Here is a 19,005-nt window from a genome sequence, read left to right as displayed (position 1 = left end):
CCTTGTGTCTGTATATTAGGCCAAACAAAAAAAGGAGTTTGTTTCCGGTTTCCTACCGACCCATTGCTTTTGTATGCGACCCTACGATTTTTGTTGACAATTTGGACTCGGGCGTCGCCATTTTGAATCCCGCGTGTTACGTCAGTGAGAGTTTCAAAATGGCGGCGCCCGAGTCAAACGCGCACGAGGACTGCTTTGTGGATCGGTCTTTTCAAGGTTAGTTTCACCTATTGTGGTGGTGATGGTGGTGATGATGGTGACAGTGGTGATGGTGGCAGTGGTGATTTGGTGGTGGGTGGTGACAGTGGTGTGGTGGTGGTGGTGGTGCAATAGACTTGCAAAAATGCACTCGACTTGCTGTTAAACTTTTAATATATATATATATATATATATATATATATATATATTTTAATAAACAATGCATATTTTCAGCATGCATACACTGTTAAATACAGTATGTAGAGAAATTTAAGACAGAATAAAGTGCATTTTAGCAAGTCAAGTGCACCACCACCACCACCACCACCCCCCATCACCACCATACTACCACCACCACACTACCACACCACCACCACACTACCACCAACACACCACTACCACCAAGGAAAATAAACATTTTTAATCGAGTTATATGAATGTATTCATGGCAAAAAAAATTGTCAAAAAAAATAATTCCCTACCTACCTACCCAATTTTTTTTGGCCATGCAATAGGAAACATTTTTTTTTTTGGCCTTAGTTGTGGGTTCATGTATAAACCCTTGTCCTCTGTCCTGGTGAGTGCCTCTGGTGCGTGCTTGCCAGCCCTGTCCCATGCGCGCCATAATCTCCAAGAATCACATGTTCGCCTCCAAAGGAGAACTGTTCGGCTATCTGTCCAGGTCAGTCTTATTCGGCATGGACACAATATACACACACACACACACACACACACACACACACACACACACACACACACACACACACACACACACACACACACACACACACACACACACACACACACACACACACACACGCACGAGCCGGGTGGGATTTAATAGTTTGGAGATGCCACCCCCCCTTTCCTGTCTGCATGGTCCCACAGTTTTAACCAGTTACGAATAGCACTATGTTTGTCAATTAATATATATTTAATTAAACCCCATGCTATTCCAGCCAAAGAAAGCTGCATAAAGCAGCAAAGAAAAGCTGCACAAGATAAGCCCTTAGCTGTTTCAAACCCTACCCTGGTTCCTCGACAGCTGCAGACATTCACAAGTAGTACATAAATAAGAATCCCAATGCTACATGCCCTCATCATCCGCCGGACCTAGCCATCTTGGGATAATTGATTAGGTGAGAGCTGATTGGTTGTTCTCTCCATTTATGGGTGAGAGACCTGATTAAGTCTTAATATTGATGTAACTGCTGTCAAAATTGCACATGCTACATGTTTGGGAGCCTTAATGATGTGCGATATTATAATAACCAACAGGAATGCACACTGTTCTCTGAGCTGTCTCACCTGGATTTGAATCTAGGCTCAGCTATAAACTGTCATCCTGGTGTTTCAGAGGCAGGGTCATGCATCATTTTATGTGTGCAGTCCATCTGAAGGACGTTAACCCGGAGCACCTGTGGGCATTAAAAAAATCCCATGGTGTCTTTCGTGAAGAGTGAGTGAGTTATCACCGGCACCCTGGACAAATTAAACATTCCTTCCCAAATCACCCATCATTGAATGTCAGGCCTGGTCTGGTTCATGAAAGATTTGGGCCAAAAACGTTTGCTGACCAACTCCACAAGAATCTGCGAGTAAATCTGGCATTGTCACAAATAATAATAATAATAATAATAATAGTGGCAATAGTAGTACTGGTGGTGGTGATGCTGTTGGTGGGGGTCTTGTAAAGGGGGGTTGTGTGGTTGATGATGTGTGTTTTTAACCAAGCCCATGCCCCCTCCCCTGAGGGGAAGAAAAGAAAGAAAGAAAGAAAAAAAAATACAAAAACGACAAAAACAAAAAACCCCCAAAAACAAGCAAACAAAATTTTTCTTTAATTAAAAACAATATTTTTTTGCATTTTCCTCCTTGGATCTTGTGTCGATGGGTTGGTGTGGTGTTCGCGCAGACAATATGGGCTGAATGGCCTCCACCTGTGTTGGATTTCGTTGTTAAAGAGCAGAGTTGTAATAATGACAGCCATTTACCTGCTCTTTAAGTGCTATCCTTGTGATAACAAGAACATCTCACATTAATGTAGAATTTCATTTGTACTTATTTATTTTTCTAGTTTGTTTTAAACATAAATGACCATCATCATGGTTGTGATTCGTGCATATTTGCAATTGCGAGACAAATATTATCTGTGTGCAAATCGGATGGAGAGTGTGGATCGTGGTCACAGAGAGGATGCATTAAAGTGATCGTCAGGATCCTAAAAAGGTCCTCACCACCCCGAGTGTGCATGTTTGACCTTGAGAAAGATTTAAAAATATGTTGTATCGTTACCCTCATAACAAAAGTGCCCAAGTCATTTTTTCCAGTTTTGAGAAAAAAAAAACAAAAACTGCAGCAATTCTTCATTAACAAATATTTATTCACTATTTCTTGTGCACAGAGTTGTTCATGGATGCTAAATGAAACACAAATCTTGTTACTCGTTGTTATGATTACGTCATGGCTACAAATGATATAGAATATAGATGACTTAGGCAGAAAATCTCAAAAACTGGAAAAAATGACTGGAACTTTTGTTATGAGGGTGACAATATATATATATATATATATATATCTATATATATATATATATATATATATATATATATATATATATATATATATATATATATATATATATATATATATATATATATATACACATATGCATGTATGTTTAAACAGCAAACAATTATATTTACCTTAATTTCCTTTCTTTGGTTGTCGAAGGGTGTGCAAAGCAGAAAATAATAATAAAATCATGATAATAAATAATGATTTAAAAAATTGCAACTGATTGTGGCAATTTATTTGTTGTCGCTGAACGTAGCCACGCCTCCGGGCACCTCGGCGAATGAGCGGACAGCGGAGTGTGCCATCTTCCCTCCGTTTGGTAGGATTTGATTCTGGCTCCGCCCACAATCTTCGCTCGAGTCCAGATCCCTCGCACAAGATCTGCGGCGCACGTTCAATCAAAAGTTATTCCTCGTGCAGGACGTGCGTACGTACACTCTCTCCAAGGTCCACGATATTTTTACACCTTTTGATTTCCGTCAAACTGTAGCATTCAACTGGAAGGTATGTTCTCTCTCCGGCAAACTTATTTCATTTGATATAGATATATACATGACATTCCTGGTTTACGTGCATCGCTCGTGCTCTTTGAGACGTTGACCAACGTCTCTCCCTCCCCTCCCATTCCCTGGACCCCTTTGCAGGCTTTTCCAATCTCTGCAACAGCACAGAATAGCAGGCGCCATGGACCTAAGCATGGAACAGCATCGATGGATGCCACATCACCCAGTGCTCAACGCTCAGCACCCGGATGCACACCATCCAGCTCTGGGTCATAACTACATGGAACCCTCACAACTTCTTCCACCTGATGAGGTGGATGTATTTTTCAACCATCTGGACGGACAGGGAAACCCCATGACCTCCTATTATCCGAACCCGGCACACGCAAGGGCTGCCGTGCATGGAGGCTACCGCGGTCCTCCGCATGGTAAGTGAGCCCCCCCAAGCTCCTTGAGCATACCGGTGTGGGTCTCTGGCAGTAATTGTGGGGATATATTCACCAACGGTAGGTTTATCCCCCCACACAATTGCAGAACCTTTCAGGAGTTGTCACCAAAGTTTATATTCGCGGAGACTCTCCCGAATGAGCAAGCAATGGTGGTCATGATTAAATAATGGAGTGGATGTTTTCACAAAAGTGTCGGATTTGTCATATTTCGGAAACTTGAACCATCGCCCATCGGGTGAGACATTTACCAAAACAAACTGACAAAAAGCAGAAACGACCCCCTTCCCCCATCTTAGGCCTAAAATAACAGGAAATTCACAAATTGGTAAACAAGGGCACCCATTTTAAGGGTTATTCCTCTAAGAGCAACCATTCCTGCAGCAATGATCCCACTCTACACTGTACAGAGATTCGTTCCTCATTGGAACATGAAGATTATGTTTACCCATTGCTTGTCGGTTACATGTGGAGCCCCCCTGTTTATACCAATTATTGTGCTGTTAAAGATCAGCTGGTTCTCAATCCCCTAACGCCGGATCACATCTTGTCTTACCGAAGTCCTTTCCACCTGGCCCGCAGGACGCCAGGTCTGTCGCCCACATGTGCTGCACGGTCCACCCATCCCCTCCTGGCTCGATGGTAGCAAAGGTCTTGCACCACATCCACACAACACCTGGGCTGTGGGCTCGTTCCCCAAGGGGCCCATAGCGCATGGTTCGGTCGGTGTCTACCCGGGCAGTTCAGGATGCTCACCGCTCGCTCCAAGCCCTCAGCTCTTCCCTTTCCCACCGACGCCACCCAAGGACACTTCGCCCGAGCACGGCCAGCAGACTCGCCGTGAAGACAAGGATGCCAAGCTTCAGTTGGCCGAAGCTGCAGGCATGAAGCTCGAGGGTTCGAGTCCCATGCATGGCAACATGGGTAGCGGTGCATCCCCACACTCGACTTACCACCCCATCCCCACGTATGCCACGCCGTACATGTCGACGTGTACGTCTCACGACTACGGACATGGTGCGCTCTTCCACCCAGGCAGTCTGATTGGAGGAGCCGCGTCCAGTTTCACACCACGCAGCAAGTGTAAATCCCGCTGTACCACGGGTGAGTACCTGTAAGAAGGAAGGTCAATGATTCTTGCATGCAATGCAATAATCAATACGAACATAACGTGACCAGGTTGCACTGGTCTGATTGTAGGGCTTATGAGAGGTTAGTGGGGATGGGGGGGGGAAGGTTGGGATTACAAGAGTTGGGGTTATGGCAGTTGGCATTTAGGGTTCGTGAGTGTAGGAGGGGGGCTTATGGTGGGGGTGTTTTGGGGTTAGGAAGCGGGTGACATGTGGAATAGGAACCAAGCGATGTTCACAAAGCCATTAAGTAGCTCATTGTCATCAATGTATGCATTTTTATCATCATTCAAGAACCTCATTTAATAAGCACTTTTCCAGCAAAATGATAAACATAAATCTTTGATTAATTTATGAACTCGAGGAAAGTCTGTGTGGCTGCTTGTCAAAGAGCATCTTTTGTTCTCTTTAAATGGCATTGACCGCCAGTGTCCATGATCACCTGCAACGACCGCTTCCTATCTCTTTAACCGCCAAAGCATTTCTATTTTACCATTAAATCATTTGTATGTTAACAGTAAGCATTTCTGTTTCACTGTTGAAACACCTTTTAACCATTAAAACAATTCTATTTAACACTAAAACATTTCGAGCTCAAGCATTTCTATTTACCAGTTTCGATTTAGCCGTCAAAGTGTTCATATCTAAAAAGTCGAAAACATTTCGATTCATCGCTGAAGCATTTCCATTGAACTGCTAAAGCATCATTGTGGCTAGATTAGGTGGGGTGAGTTGTGGTTTGTGAGGAGGGTGTTATCAAAATTATTTATCATCAAAAAGATACGGGCGTATGGGTGGATGTACAGCTGCCTTCACGCAAACCTGATCCCGTAAACTGTGCGTAAACCGAAGGGGAGCCAAAAATAAATATCGGAATCTATTACAAAGTGTATTTAAATTTTTTTTAATTAATTAAAGGAAGATTAAAAAAAAAACATCACTCGAGATGATCTGAATACGATTGCTGATTCCATGTCCGATTTGTGCTGTAGTAGATTATAATCGAGCGATTTTGTGCGATTATTAGTTATCGTTTCTAAATATCCACGAAAGTAAAGTGTGTGATTGACCGCATATTGCCCTATTATGACACTTCCTGATCTATAACTGCTGTGTTTGCCTCGATGAAGAGTTCAAATCAGATAAACTATAGATCCAAGACCCATCAACTCTGTTGTGATTTTTGTTTTTTTATCGACTAACCAAACACTCCCGCAACGAAGAGGTCCAAAAGCCGAGTGGTCGCTCTTGAGGAGCAAGCAACATTTCAATAGAAAGTGCGTTATACATGGTGTTTCAAAAGTCCGGAATCATCGGAAATATTTTTAATCATTAATATTATTATTTTTTTTGAGATGATGTCTTTGAAGTGGATAGGACGTCGTGGACCGATATAATGGACCACGCGTTGTCCAGTTTAAACCTCACTTGACTTCTTTCTTTGGGAAAACCTGTAATCAGTGGTTTATACCATGAGACCACGTACTATTGAAGATTTAGAGGATTAAATCATAACTGAATCTGCTAAAAACCGATGTGTCAATGTTAAGGCACGTTCAATGAAACCTGCATACAATAATTGATATCCATGTACGCATGTCAGAAGCTCGCAATTTGAGCAAATACTATCACAAAATTGTAAAGTAAATATCTCTGTGATTCTGGACTGTTGAAACACCTCACACATTGCAGTCGCTCAGAGAAGGTAGTGGTAAAATGTATGGTGATACTTGTCTTTTTGATTTTGAAGCGATAGACCTCTCCTCGGGGTGATGCTGATGAAGTTACCAAACGCAGTTCGACATGGAATATTGTAACACGAGAATACCACGTCTTCCTGATGTTGTACGTACATGATGTACATTGTGTAAGAAACGAGATCATGCATGAAAAGCCTATGGCCGCCCATGGTCGAATGCAAGACTCACAAAACCAGTTTACAGGCGGGCACTGAAAACATTTTGGGGGATGATCGGACTTTGTTTAATGCAATCACATGATCAGTAAGTTAGTGGCTTCACAGAGAATGTCACCGACCGGCAGAAACAAAAATGTATTTTTCGACAATCAATATCTCCACCAACGAAGGTGGATGGAGGTTATGTTTTCACCTACCAAGTCTATCTGTCGAAACCTGACGGATTTGGATGAAACCTGATGGATGGGTTGGGTGGGTGACGAGGATGAATAGATTCGATTTTGGTGAAGATCGAGATCCAAATACGATGATTTTTTTTTAAAAGTGATTCTTCACCATTGAGAGATAGGGCCAAAAACGATAAAGAGCATGATATGTAAAAAAAAAACTCATGGATGGGTTATGACGAAACTTGGTGGACGACTTGAGGCAGGTTACAAGAACAAGCCAATTAAATTTTCGTGAAGGTCTGGATGCAGATCCGGCCTATCAGTGGGATACAAAATGGAAACTGTTCAGCCTGGTGAGGGTATGCGCTCCACCGAGTGGCATTCTCGTTAACTCCGCCATCAAAGGTGGACGCAGGTTATGTTGTCACCCCTGTCTGTTTGTTTGTCTATGAGCAGGATATCTCAAAAAGTTATGGACGGATTTGGACGAAACTTGGTGGACAAGTTGGGTATGGAACAAGGACGGATTGATAAGATTTTGTTGAAGATCTGGATCTGGATTGAGATACTAGAATTTTTAAAGTGATTCTTTAAAATCACTTTTGAGAGATCGGGCCCAAAACGATTTACAGTGCAGCACAATATCTTAAAAAGTTGTGAGTGGATTCAGCCAAAACTTGGTGGCCAGGTTTGGTATGCGACAAGGAAGAATTTATTCGATTTTGGTGAAGATCCGGATCGGGAAACAGTAATTTTTTTTTTTTAAAGTCATTCGTTACCATTGAGAGATGGGGTCAACAACGACAGAGCATGATATTTCAAAAAGTTTGGAGGGATTATGACAAAACTTGGTGGGCGAGTTGGGTAGGTGACAAGAACAAGGCCATGAGATTTTGGTTCAGGTTCCGATGCAGATCCGGCCTATCAGTGGGATACAAAATGGAAACTGTTCAGCCCAGCGGAGGTATGTGCTCTCCCAAGCACAGTTCCAGTCCGACCTGTTTTCCTTTGATGAAGATGTTCACCGTTGTTTATTCAATATTTTAATGGTGATGCTGATGGAGGAGCTTGTACATTCGTAGACCTTTTGTTTGACATGAAGTATGAGGACATTAGTGGACAATGGGATTTGAACCTGGGTTCTTAATTACACTTTTTAATACATATATATATATATATATATATATATATATATATATATATATATATATATATATATATATATATATATATATATATATAGTACAATCGACGTTTTAATTTACTTTAAGTAAGAAAACTGTAATAGCCTCCACCCACCCCACCCCCTCTTCCAAATTCTCTTATCTGTAAAAACAAGTGTCAAATGTCTGGTGATTATTTTATGAAAATGACGATGCAATAGGAAACGAATTGAGTGGAGCACTTCCGATTTAATTATCTTCTTCAGTTATCACTGAACAGCATTGATCTATCGAGATCCCAGAAGTGAAAGATGTCAGGTGTTGAATGAACACATCATTTGGACATTTCCATGGTGTGGAGGTTGGCTTGGAACCAGGCATTCAAAATATATATAGAATAAAAGTAAAGATTTTTTTAAAAATGTATAATTCTGGGAAACTAGAGTTTCGGGAAGATTTGCTGGCATGGTGATGTAAATCAGCTGTTGTGATGTAACATATGGCATTGTAAATCGAATTCTCAAACTCATTTCCACCGTTCATTTTGTTCCTTGCTCGCACGAGGCCAGAAGGTCGTGAATGCGTCAACTGCGGCGCCACATCCACCCCACTCTGGAGACGAGATGGGACGGGGCACTACCTGTGCAATGCATGTGGTCTCTACCACAAGATGAACGGGCAGAACAGACCGCTCATCAAACCCAAGCGTCGTCTGGTGAGCACCGTCGATCTGCCTTCCACCCAAACAAACGCTTCTTGCACACACGTGTCACCAATGTAATGGTCCCGTGTCGACTCTCTGCATACAATTCTGTGATACAGTTTATATGGTGAACCTCTTTGTGGCTTGTTTGTACACCACTTGCTTCCACATTGCAAGACATGCTTGTGCATACCTTTATTTCAATGCAATTACAGTATCACTGACTATGTACATTGTCTGTGTACATATTATCTGATGATATAGTTTCTGTGACAGATACCTTTCTCATATATATATATATATATATATATATATATATATATATATATATATATATATATATATATATATATTAATTTTATTTCTTCACTCCTTCAGTCATTCACATCAGCCTATTTTCAGTGCAATGCAGGACGCAGGCCTCCGTCAAGCCTCGTTTGGGGGTATTAGCAAACCCCAAGTGTGGTTTGGAGAAAGAGTTAGGGAATGGATTTGGAATTGGTTCAGGGTGCTGGTGATAACTCTTCTACTCTTCGTGAAAGACCCCATGGGATCTTTCACGTCCACCAGCCAATGCAAGCAGATGGGACACCCGACTTAACATCCATCCGTGAGACGGAACACTTCATGATGGCAGCCTGTGAAACACCAATCAGACTGTTCATATTCATGTAGAGAATCAAACCCAGACTCGACATCTCAAAACTAAGTGTACTTACCTCTGCACAATCCTGTTGATATCATCATCATCATCATCATCATCATCATCATCATCATCATCATCATCATCAACAGCCTCGATCAATCCATTGCTCGACAGCCTCCCAAAGAATCCTCCACAAATAGCTGCCTTTTGGACATCTCATTCAAACTTCTGCACACTTTGCCTTTTGTTGAAAGTCTTTGGGAAGTCTCATCCAAGCATGCGTATACGTACTCCTTCACTGATTTTGTGACAAACATGAAAGAGCAGACATATTCTCAGTATTTTCAGATGACGTTTCATCCGAGTTACAAAATTAGGCCTGAAGAAGTCCATGGATGATGAATGAACCATGTGCTGAGACCGGAGTCTGCCCGATCCTGTTTGACACAAATCAGTGTACTTGCACTTCGTACAAATTCCTTGTTGGCTCTGCTTTTTTATTCCTTGAAATTGTTGTGTATGTATGTATGTACAGTATATATGTATATGTATATGACCGGGCGTAGTGGCATGCGCCTGTAATCCGGCGACTCGGAGGGTTGGGTTGGAGGATCGCTTGAGGACGGGAGCTCTGTGTTGGGCCGCGCTATGAGAGGGTGTAGGGCAGCCCGGAATCATGGCGAAACCCAATCCTTATCACTGTGTCGTAAGAGGCAACCAGGGTTGCGTCAGGAAGGGCATCCGGCGTAAAACCTATGCCAAATCAGTATGCGGATCATAACGGATGATCCGCTGTGGCGACCCCTAACGGGAGCAGCCGAAAGACGAACAACAACATATGTATATGTATATGTTTGTATATGTATAACATGTATATATATATATATATATATATATATATATATATATATATATATATATATATATGAGGTGCCACGAGGAGGAGTGATGTAAGGGACACATCGGCCATTTTGGAGTTCATGCCATATAGCACTATTTTAACCCTTCCCCTATCATCCGAGCCTATCATAATCATATCATTAAAAAATGTCGCTTACATCACTCCTCCTCGCAGGGCCTCATATATATATATATATATATATATATATATATATATATATATAGTTTTTTTTTAATGTAGCTTCTATATACATTATATACATAGTTTATCAGATGCAGTACCATATTTTATACATTTCTGATGTACCTTTTGGAACACATATGGTGCAGTGCTTGTAAATTAACCATGTACCTATTTACTTGCGTGTATTACGTGTCCTTACGACATGTGACTTACGTGTCCAGTGTTGTTAGATATACCCCCTATTTACATTTTTCTACATACACAGCTTTGAATGGTATCCTCCATCACTTTTAGCATATAATACATGAAGAAGTCACATAAATATGAACGGTGAGTGTGACATTCAGTGTGAACACAAGTCTCAGGAAGATACTTTACATAGAAACTGCATGCACACAACGTCGTCAAACTGAATGCACACTGTACATATAAAAAATACATTACTCAGAAGTTCACCTTCGAAAGAGGAGAAAGATCCTCTACTCCCAGTAAATTTATATTTGTCTGTATTTACCTTGTGACCCCACACCCCAGTTCTGTAGCATCACAACACAGTTCAGGATTATAGGAAGTGTAATACGTTAATTGTGGTGATTCATGTTTGAATCACTTGTTTGCAAAAAAAAAAAAAAAGCAGCAAAGGACGTGAAAACACATTGCATTTACAGTGGTTATAACAATAAGCCACACGAGTGGCTTCAAAGGAGAGACAATGTGGTTCCCAGTGTGTCTTCTCTGCTGCTGGAGCATCGCGGGGAAAAAAAAATCGGCCGATTTGGGAATTATGGTTGCCTCGTTGGATCGCCGGGCCTTCCCAGGGCCGGACGTCTGGGCGGCTTCGATAGCCTGCCCTGATGGTCGTTTCCTGTGCCCGGCACACCGCGGAGTGACAGCCTCCTTGACCGCAATCATGAGAAGCCCCTGTAATGGCCAATTGCCTGGCCAGCAACCCCCTTTTCACTTTCGTGTATCGGACAGATTGAGCTGAACACGTGCTTTTGTACCATTGTTATTGTGTTCCAACATATTAGATTTTTTTTGTCCTCATACATCATCATGCTTACGGCAATAACTTTATAAAGAGTAGACTTCACACAAATGTTATTTACCGAATGATTTATTATAAATCGCCACATGATCTTTGTCTGCAGTTGTAGTGCAGGTTGCTATCTAATCCTTTGCGTATTTGCTGGACTTGCAAGACTTTCAGAAGTTTGTTCAGGCAGATTGGTCTTTTTTTTTTCCAGCAAATCCAGTGTTTTTGTGATGTGATAGAAACATTTAGTTTTATTTTATTTTCTTTTTCTTGCTTTTTCCATTGATCCAATAACCTACTTTCAAAATCCTCGTCACATCGCTTGCCATAATGCTATTTTCATAACTTTCGCTGAAATTACAAATGAGCACAGAAACTTCAAAACAATCATGCACTCAAGTTGTATGATTACATCCCTGGTTAAACGTGTATTGTCTCAAAAACCTTGTCCAATCGGCTCAAGTCGAACGTCATGATGGACTTGGGCCAATTTACTTACTGCAGTTGATCCCACAATAATATGGCATTAAATGGGGCCAATAAAGAATTAGTAGTAGTAGTAGGAGTAGTAACTCAAAAACAAGTGTCAAAAATTACATACCTAATATAGGTTCACTGCTCGCCTCGAGTTGGAATAGTACAATACGTTATGGTTGGTCCTCAAGTAATGTGGTTAGCACAAGGATTAAGGGACACTTTCCCCACAGTTGTGTCATGGAGAGACCTGCACGCTGATGAACTACTTTATAGATAAGCCAATTGTCTGTACAATAATCAATAAACTGAAGAGCGTCACTATCTCCTTCTTGTTCCAACCAGTCAGCAGCCCGGCGTGCCGGCACAGCTTGTGCGAACTGCCAAACGACCATGACGACCCTGTGGCGGCGCAACGCAAATGGAGACCCAGTGTGCAATGCTTGCGGGCTCTACTTCAAACTTCACAATGTAAGCATTCGAGCCTTTTACGAGTTAACCAAAGCGAGGCATCTTTACCCATTTATCCCAAGTAGCGTTCATTTGACGGGGTCTTTGCAATACTGGTATAGATACTGACGCTGTTTAACAATGGTCATTCCTTTTCAGAAAGACTTTGCATTAGTTTAATCGAAAAGTTATTGATGGAATATCCTTTTTTTTCTCTCATTTTGTCTAAATTCCATGCGTACAAAAAATAGCCTTATGCAAATAATACATAGCCTGCTTGAGTGGTAAATGAGAAGTCTCTCTAATTCCTTAGCCTATCAGATATTTTTTATTTTGATGAACAGTACCATACTCTTCACAGAGTGCCGGTGCTACTAAATCAGTTTATTGGCAAAGGTTGTATTGGGTGGTTTGCCATTGCCTTCCCAGCGTTGTCTGTCCATGCTCCATCCTTTCAAATGCTGAACGCCAAGCAAGGAAACAACACGTACCATTAAAAAAAAAAAGAGTCTTTGGCACGACTCATCCCAGGTTTGAACCACTGACCTCTCAGACTCAGAGCAGATGCTCTAACCATTACCCTACCGAGTCTGTATCATATAGAAAAAGAAAATTAGTTGACGGCTGAAATGATCGTAGTCGAGATGCTCTTCTGCAGTAATTTCAGCCATTACTTAATGGGGTAAAAAGAATGCAGTTTCTTGAATTTAATAAAGTTGTTATATATATATATATATATATAATATGATACAAATACTTAAGGCATTAGACATTCATCAGCGATAGAATCATACTCATTCGATGGTGTAAACTTGAGAAGATCGTCTTATTTGTGAAATATTGTACATCGGAGATTTTAAAGGATATCCTGTCCATCTTATTCTGGAAGTAAAGTATGACATGAGGCTCTAGGACAGCAAATAATATCGATTGTTTCACGCTTGTAAAGGCTTCTCTGTACTTTAAATGCAATCGATTTTTCTTTCAGCGACCACTATATATGTTAATCATACGAAAATACCATTGGGCTTGACTTCAAAGCAATCTGTTCTATATTTGAATCCAAGTGTGCCACCAATTGCGGAGGAATCGATCGCGCGTGCCTGCCGCTCATGTATGTGGCACCTGTTGTCAAAGCGAGTGCCCACGTCACGTGGACAAAACATTCGCACAAAAGGCAGGTCTTTGGACAAAGCGGACGATTTTCAAGGCTCGAATGGAGCGAAAAACAATGGTTGCTCAAGAGAGCGGTCGCTAAAAGCAGATTCGGTTTTTGGACCTTTTTATTCTGAGCGCTTGCTTCGTGATGTCGACGTGAGCAGAAGAATTTATCCAAACTAATATATATGTTAATTTATTAATTGTTGTGTGTTAATATATATGTTAATACATTACATATTGCATGAAGGACATTGCGTCCTCACGTCCTTCATGTATTATAATGTAGTACAAGTTCCTCCTCGAGCCTTATAAACACGAGGAGAGAGAGAGATTATGACATTAATTAACTTATTCATTATTGCTCCTCTTTGTGAAATGTCTTGCAGGTGAACCGGCCATTAACGATGAAAAAGGAAGGCATTCAGACGAGGAACCGCAAGATGTCCAATAAGTCAAAGAAGAGCAAGAAGAACATGGAGCTGAGCGAAGTGCACGAGGTCATGTACAAATCGTTAGCGCCGGCTCACCACGCTCACCTTGTTCACCACACTCATCACACCCACCATGAAAAGACCTCAGCATTTGGTGCCGCTACGCTCGCACCCCCCACACACCTGACTCCCTCGACCATGCACGGGCACATGGCACACTTTGGGGGGTCCACGCACGTGCTTCCTGCACCCACACCCATGCACCCCTCATCGAGCCTCGCGTTCACCTCCCCACACGCAACGGGCATGATCACGGCCATGGGCTAGAAGTGTGGGAACTGCGCCTAACCATGTGGCATTGTGTTTTTTTTCTGAGAAATTAACAAAAAAACTGAGAGGTGCGAAAATCATGGGCACCATTGCGGGAGTGGGGCTTCCGTTGAAGGGTGAGAAATAATCCACGGACTTGATCGGGTCATTTTGAAGTGCATGGCGGGTCTTTGAGTGTTTGCATCTCGGGAAGCAATGCAGGGCCTGCGTAATGCACGACGTACGATGTACGAATGCACGTTCCATGGACTGTGAGCATTTGCACGTGCTGTCCGTGTTTAAATTCTGAAAAGCACTTACATACGTCATGCACTGCAGGGCCTTTGGGACACGGACGGCCAAAGCCGGAATCGAACATTCCTTTCGGAAGAGTGTGTGTGTGTGTGTGTGTGTGTGTGTGTGTGTGTGTGTGTGTGTGTGTGTGTGTGTGTGTGTGTGTGTGTGTGTGTGTGTGTAGATCACTCGTACATACACTCGTAAAATTTATATGTGGATAAGAATCAATTTTATGATTCATGCAAACCTACTTTTCCTTGGAGTCAATCAGTGTGGATTGGACCGATTATAATGCCAAAGAGCGATTCATTCTTCACTTTGAAAAAAAGTCTCGGACACAAAGCGTGATACGCTCGGGCTGCCACACAAGCGTTGGGGAGGTGGAGACGCACAAGTTTGGAACCACTTGGTTTGACATGGCAGAAACCGAACCTGGATGCGCGTGTTTATGATCACCTATAAGAGGGAAGAAAACTGCATGCAGGCAAAAAAAAAAAAAAAAACACAAAATGGACAACAAACAGTACCGGTTGCCCTGGATACATAAAATCAGGTGTTTGGCCTTGTCAAAAGAGGAAGAGTGCTGGAAGATTTAGTGCTGCGTCTCGACAAGATGGCGCGTCCAGAGCGCCCGTGGGGCTTTCCCACCGGAGTGTGTCATGGCCACTAGTTTCGCCTGTGGGGCACTTTTCATCAAACCATACTGAGAATGGTATGGCAGAGGGAAATTTATTTTTAACCTCGTCGTTAACTTTTAAGGAATTCGACAGCGAGTGGCATGGATGGGATATTGTGCAGATGGCAAATCTGGATTTTATTTTAATTTAAGTGTATTGTATATAAAAAAAAATAAAAATATTTGTGTACATTATAAACAAGCATCGCAAATTAACACTCTATACAAATGTTCTTTTGTACCAAAGTAATAGACATAAACAAAGGAAGCTTTCGTATATTAAAGGAGCACTTCCCTTTTTGATATGATTACACGGTAATTCCATTTCCTCCCGACACCAAACCACACTCAGCACTGTGTAAGGACATGACCCACATGATCCGTTCAATGTTATTGTTATTGCTGTTAACAGAGCGAGATTTTAACATCAAAACGTTGGCCAAAGTGGACGCACTCGAAAAAGCCAACCTTCATTTGAAATTACGTCCCCCTTTCCCACTGCCCCTCGCCCCCCAATGTCCCCACCTGGCCCCTCATTTAACCGTTTAGCTTCTGCACGCTGTCCGAAGAACGTATACGCTCCCTATAGGCGCTGGATTCCTGTTCCCTGTTCTCCCCAAGCCCCCGACCTCCATACTTAAGACGAGACCATCATTTCCTGGCACAAAAAGCCCCACCATTTCCCGCCAAACCGTCAGTTCCCGCGCAAAACCACGTGCCACAAGCGCACGTGCTTCGCCGAGCTTATCGACACTCTCTCCCACCCGGAAGACACTTTCTTCAAAAGAACTCGTTGTACAAATTTAATAATAAAACAACATGCAGGACCCGCTTTGTACAAGAAAAGCTTTATCTCTTTATAGTGCATGACGCTTAATAAGTACCGTGTATCGAGTCTTCACAATGACTGCTCTCGGCTATAACGTGAGCATCAAGAAACGCGGTGACGTATGAGGGGTTTCGCTCTTCGGTGCGTTCAAAAGAGCCATGTTGTTCGAAAAACGAAGACGTCTCTTTCTGGGAAAGTTTCCGTTAAGCTTAACTCTTGAGCACGACAGGCAGGCGCCGCAGGACTCGAACCACGTGACGTGCTTTGATGGATGGTCCAGGCCGGTGATGCCGCAGTTCCAGCGAAGCGCCACCGCCGTCGCACTTGTGAGCTATGTTCCCCGGTAATTTCAGACAAGTGGAGCCTTTTTTCCACGTTTTGAGGAACTCCTTTCTTACCAAGAAATGGTACTCGTGCGTGTGTGTGTGTAAAGTGCAATACTGACCTTTTCAATGTCATAAAAGTCAATAAAGTTTTGAGCGGCCACGTGACGTTGCTGCCTACGTGCTGTACACGCGCACGCGATATTTTGCTGTAGTTAGAACTAAATTATTTGTTGTGTACTGTATATGCACAGACAGCGAGTATATTTCATAACATGTACAATGTATGTATAACCATGCAGGATACGAGCGCATTGTAATGTGGAGCTATTATATGATGATGATGATGATGATGATGATGATGATGATAATAAAATTAATTCCTGCGATTGAACAATGATGGCGTGTGTGAGATTTCATGCTCTCAGTCTCTCACCATACTCTTCACAGAGCGTCGGTACTGCCGAAGCAGCTTCCTTGTTGATTCGTACGCAGCCTGTGGCTGCTGGTTGCATCATTTTCTGGAAGTGCGTCGGTGCCGATGATGCCAGTGCCCCCTGTTACCAGTAAGCTGGCACTCATTTTGCCGACGTCGGAAGGATGAAAGGCTGAGTCAACCCACCTGGTGGGGCTTCAATTCGAGACCCGAAGATCTTAAGGCAGCCACTTTAACCATTAAGCCAACACCAGGTTTAGAGCAAGGGTTATGCTGGGTGGTTTGCCGTTGTCTTCCCAGCAGGAGTTAGGGCAGGTATTTGGAATTTATTCAGGGTGCTGGTGATAGCTCGCCGGCTCTTCGCAAAGGACACCGTGGGGTCTTTAACCTCCACCAACTAATGCCGGCAGATGGGATGGCCAGTTTAACGTCCATCCGAGGGACGGCGCACCCATTGATGAATCACCTTGCCTGTGAAATACCAGGATGGCAGTTTATAGCTGGCTCGGGATTCAAACCTTGGCTCAGAGAACTTGCAGGCGAATGTATGTTTCTCTCAAACCTTGGCCATCCTGCCAGCCCAATGTACACTCGGCCTATACTTGATACACCATCCGATAGGTGATCATTACACTCCATTAAGAGAAAGCAGGTGCTGCCCAAGGAATGCGCTGAGTGCTTTGCCATTGTCCCTCCACTCAAAATTCAGGCAAACAAGTCAGGATCAGGCCATGGTATCAGTGCACGATGGCCTACCCTTTATCCAACAGAATCGTCAGCTCTTTAACGTCCATTAGCGAGTGAGAGCATGCTGGAGAGCCTGATTTATCTCTTTGAAAGGATGCTGTACTCCATTATGCAGCACCCTGCGTGTTGGACGACCGGACGATGGTTTATATATGGAGTTGAAGTTCCGTGGTGAATCGAACACAAACTAGACTAGATGAATCAAAAGGCGACCTCAGAGACTTCCTGCACGTTAACCACCCACAAGAGTGAGTGTAGCAATACACGTATTCACTCTTTGGGATCTAATGCGGGAGAAACGAGTTGTACATGAAGATGCAGGTTCGTTGATGAAACAAGTAATAAAAACATTTTCAAAAACTGCAAAAGAATGTAGATGTTGGGTTATTCCTCCAAAAAGTATGTAAACAAGGTAGGGATGTTCACAAGAAATGATTATGAGAAACCATCCCTTCATCTTTTTTTCAAGAATGGTTTTCCCTAGAAAAGATGAAGGTATATCACACACACACACACACACACACACACACACACACACACACACACACACACACACACACACACACACACACACACACACACACACACACACACACACACACACACACACACACACACACACACACACACACACACACACACACACACACACACACACACACACACACACACACACACACACACACACACACACACACACACACACACACACACACACACACACACACAGTCTCTTGTGTAGGGCCAACCATGATTCAAATCAAGGTGTAGGGATGGTTTCACGCGATCATTTCTTGTGACCATCCCTACCTTGTTTACATACTTTATGGAGCTACCTCCTGACATCCACCTGAAAAAAAAAGTTATTATTTGGGATCTAATTCTGTTTCTTTACTTTTTTAGAAATATACATAGATTGTAGTACATAACCGGGCGTAGTGGCGTGCGCCTGTAATCCGGCTACTCGGAGGCTTGGGTTGGAGGATCGCTTGAGGACGGGAGCTCTGCACTGGGCCGTGCTATGAGAGGGTGTAGGGCAGCCCGGAATCATGGCGAAACCCAATCCATATCCCTGTGTCGTAAGAGGCGACCAGGGTTGCGTCAGGAAGGGCATCCGGCGTAAAACCTGTGCCAAATCAGTATGCGGATCATAACGGATGATCCGCTGTGGCGACCCCTAACGGGAGCAGCCGAAAGACAAACAACAACAACAACAACATAGATTGTCGTACATACTTTAAAGACGATCTAACATTCTAAAATAGAAATACAGGTATATGTGGGTTGTTGCTGTCACC

General features: G+C 42.8%; 1 protein-coding gene, 1 long non-coding RNA gene and 1 pseudogene across 3 annotated transcripts in view; 2 read left to right on the top strand and 1 right to left on the bottom strand.

Moving 5' to 3' along the window:
* LOC147032743 (uncharacterized) overlaps positions 1 to 3,038 on the bottom strand; it is an 83,669-nt gene extending 80,631 nt beyond the window's left edge. For both annotated transcript variants that reach the window (XR_015055342.1, XR_015055343.1), the window contains exon 1: positions 2,904 to 3,038. This is a non-coding gene — a long non-coding RNA (uncharacterized LOC147032743). The remainder of the gene's footprint in view (positions 1 to 2,903) is intronic.
* A 102-nt stretch (positions 3,039 to 3,140) lies between these two features.
* Positions 3,141 to 15,206, top strand: LOC147032742 (GATA-binding factor 2-like). Its single transcript, XM_085870605.1, has 6 exons — positions 3,141 to 3,279; positions 3,420 to 3,706; positions 4,307 to 4,828; positions 8,675 to 8,820; positions 12,394 to 12,519; positions 14,046 to 15,206. The coding sequence occupies exons 2-6, from the start codon at positions 3,460 to 3,462 to the stop codon at positions 14,415 to 14,417; spliced, it is 1,413 nt and encodes a 470-aa protein (XP_085726731.1). The 5' UTR covers positions 3,141 to 3,279; positions 3,420 to 3,459; the 3' UTR covers positions 14,418 to 15,206.
* Positions 15,207 to 18,635: 3,429 nt separating this feature from the next.
* LOC147032741 (signal recognition particle RNA) lies at positions 18,636 to 18,776 on the top strand (annotated as a pseudogene).
* The last annotated feature ends 229 nt before the right edge of the window (positions 18,777 to 19,005 follow it).

Source organism: Eptatretus burgeri, chromosome 2 (genome assembly GCF_056783735.1).
Source record: "Eptatretus burgeri isolate ZD-2024b chromosome 2, Ebu_testis_v1, whole genome shotgun sequence".
NCBI lineage: Eukaryota > Metazoa > Chordata > Myxini > Myxiniformes > Myxinidae > Eptatretus > Eptatretus burgeri.
The sequence above is the reverse complement of the archived record's forward strand: the minus strand, read 5'-3'. Positions and strand labels throughout refer to the sequence as shown.

Excerpts from the sequence above, each read along its gene's own strand:
- LOC147032742 (XM_085870605.1), top strand. The coding sequence starts at position 3,460 with ATGGACCTAAGCATGGAACAGCATCGATGGATGCCACATCACCCAGTG. Across the intron at positions 3,707-4,306 it reads CTACCGCGGTCCTCCGCATG|GACGCCAGGTCTGTCGCCCA; the intron begins GTAAGTGAGCCC and ends CCTGGCCCGCAG. Across the intron at positions 12,520-14,045 it reads TCTACTTCAAACTTCACAAT|GTGAACCGGCCATTAACGAT; the intron begins GTAAGCATTCGA and ends AATGTCTTGCAG.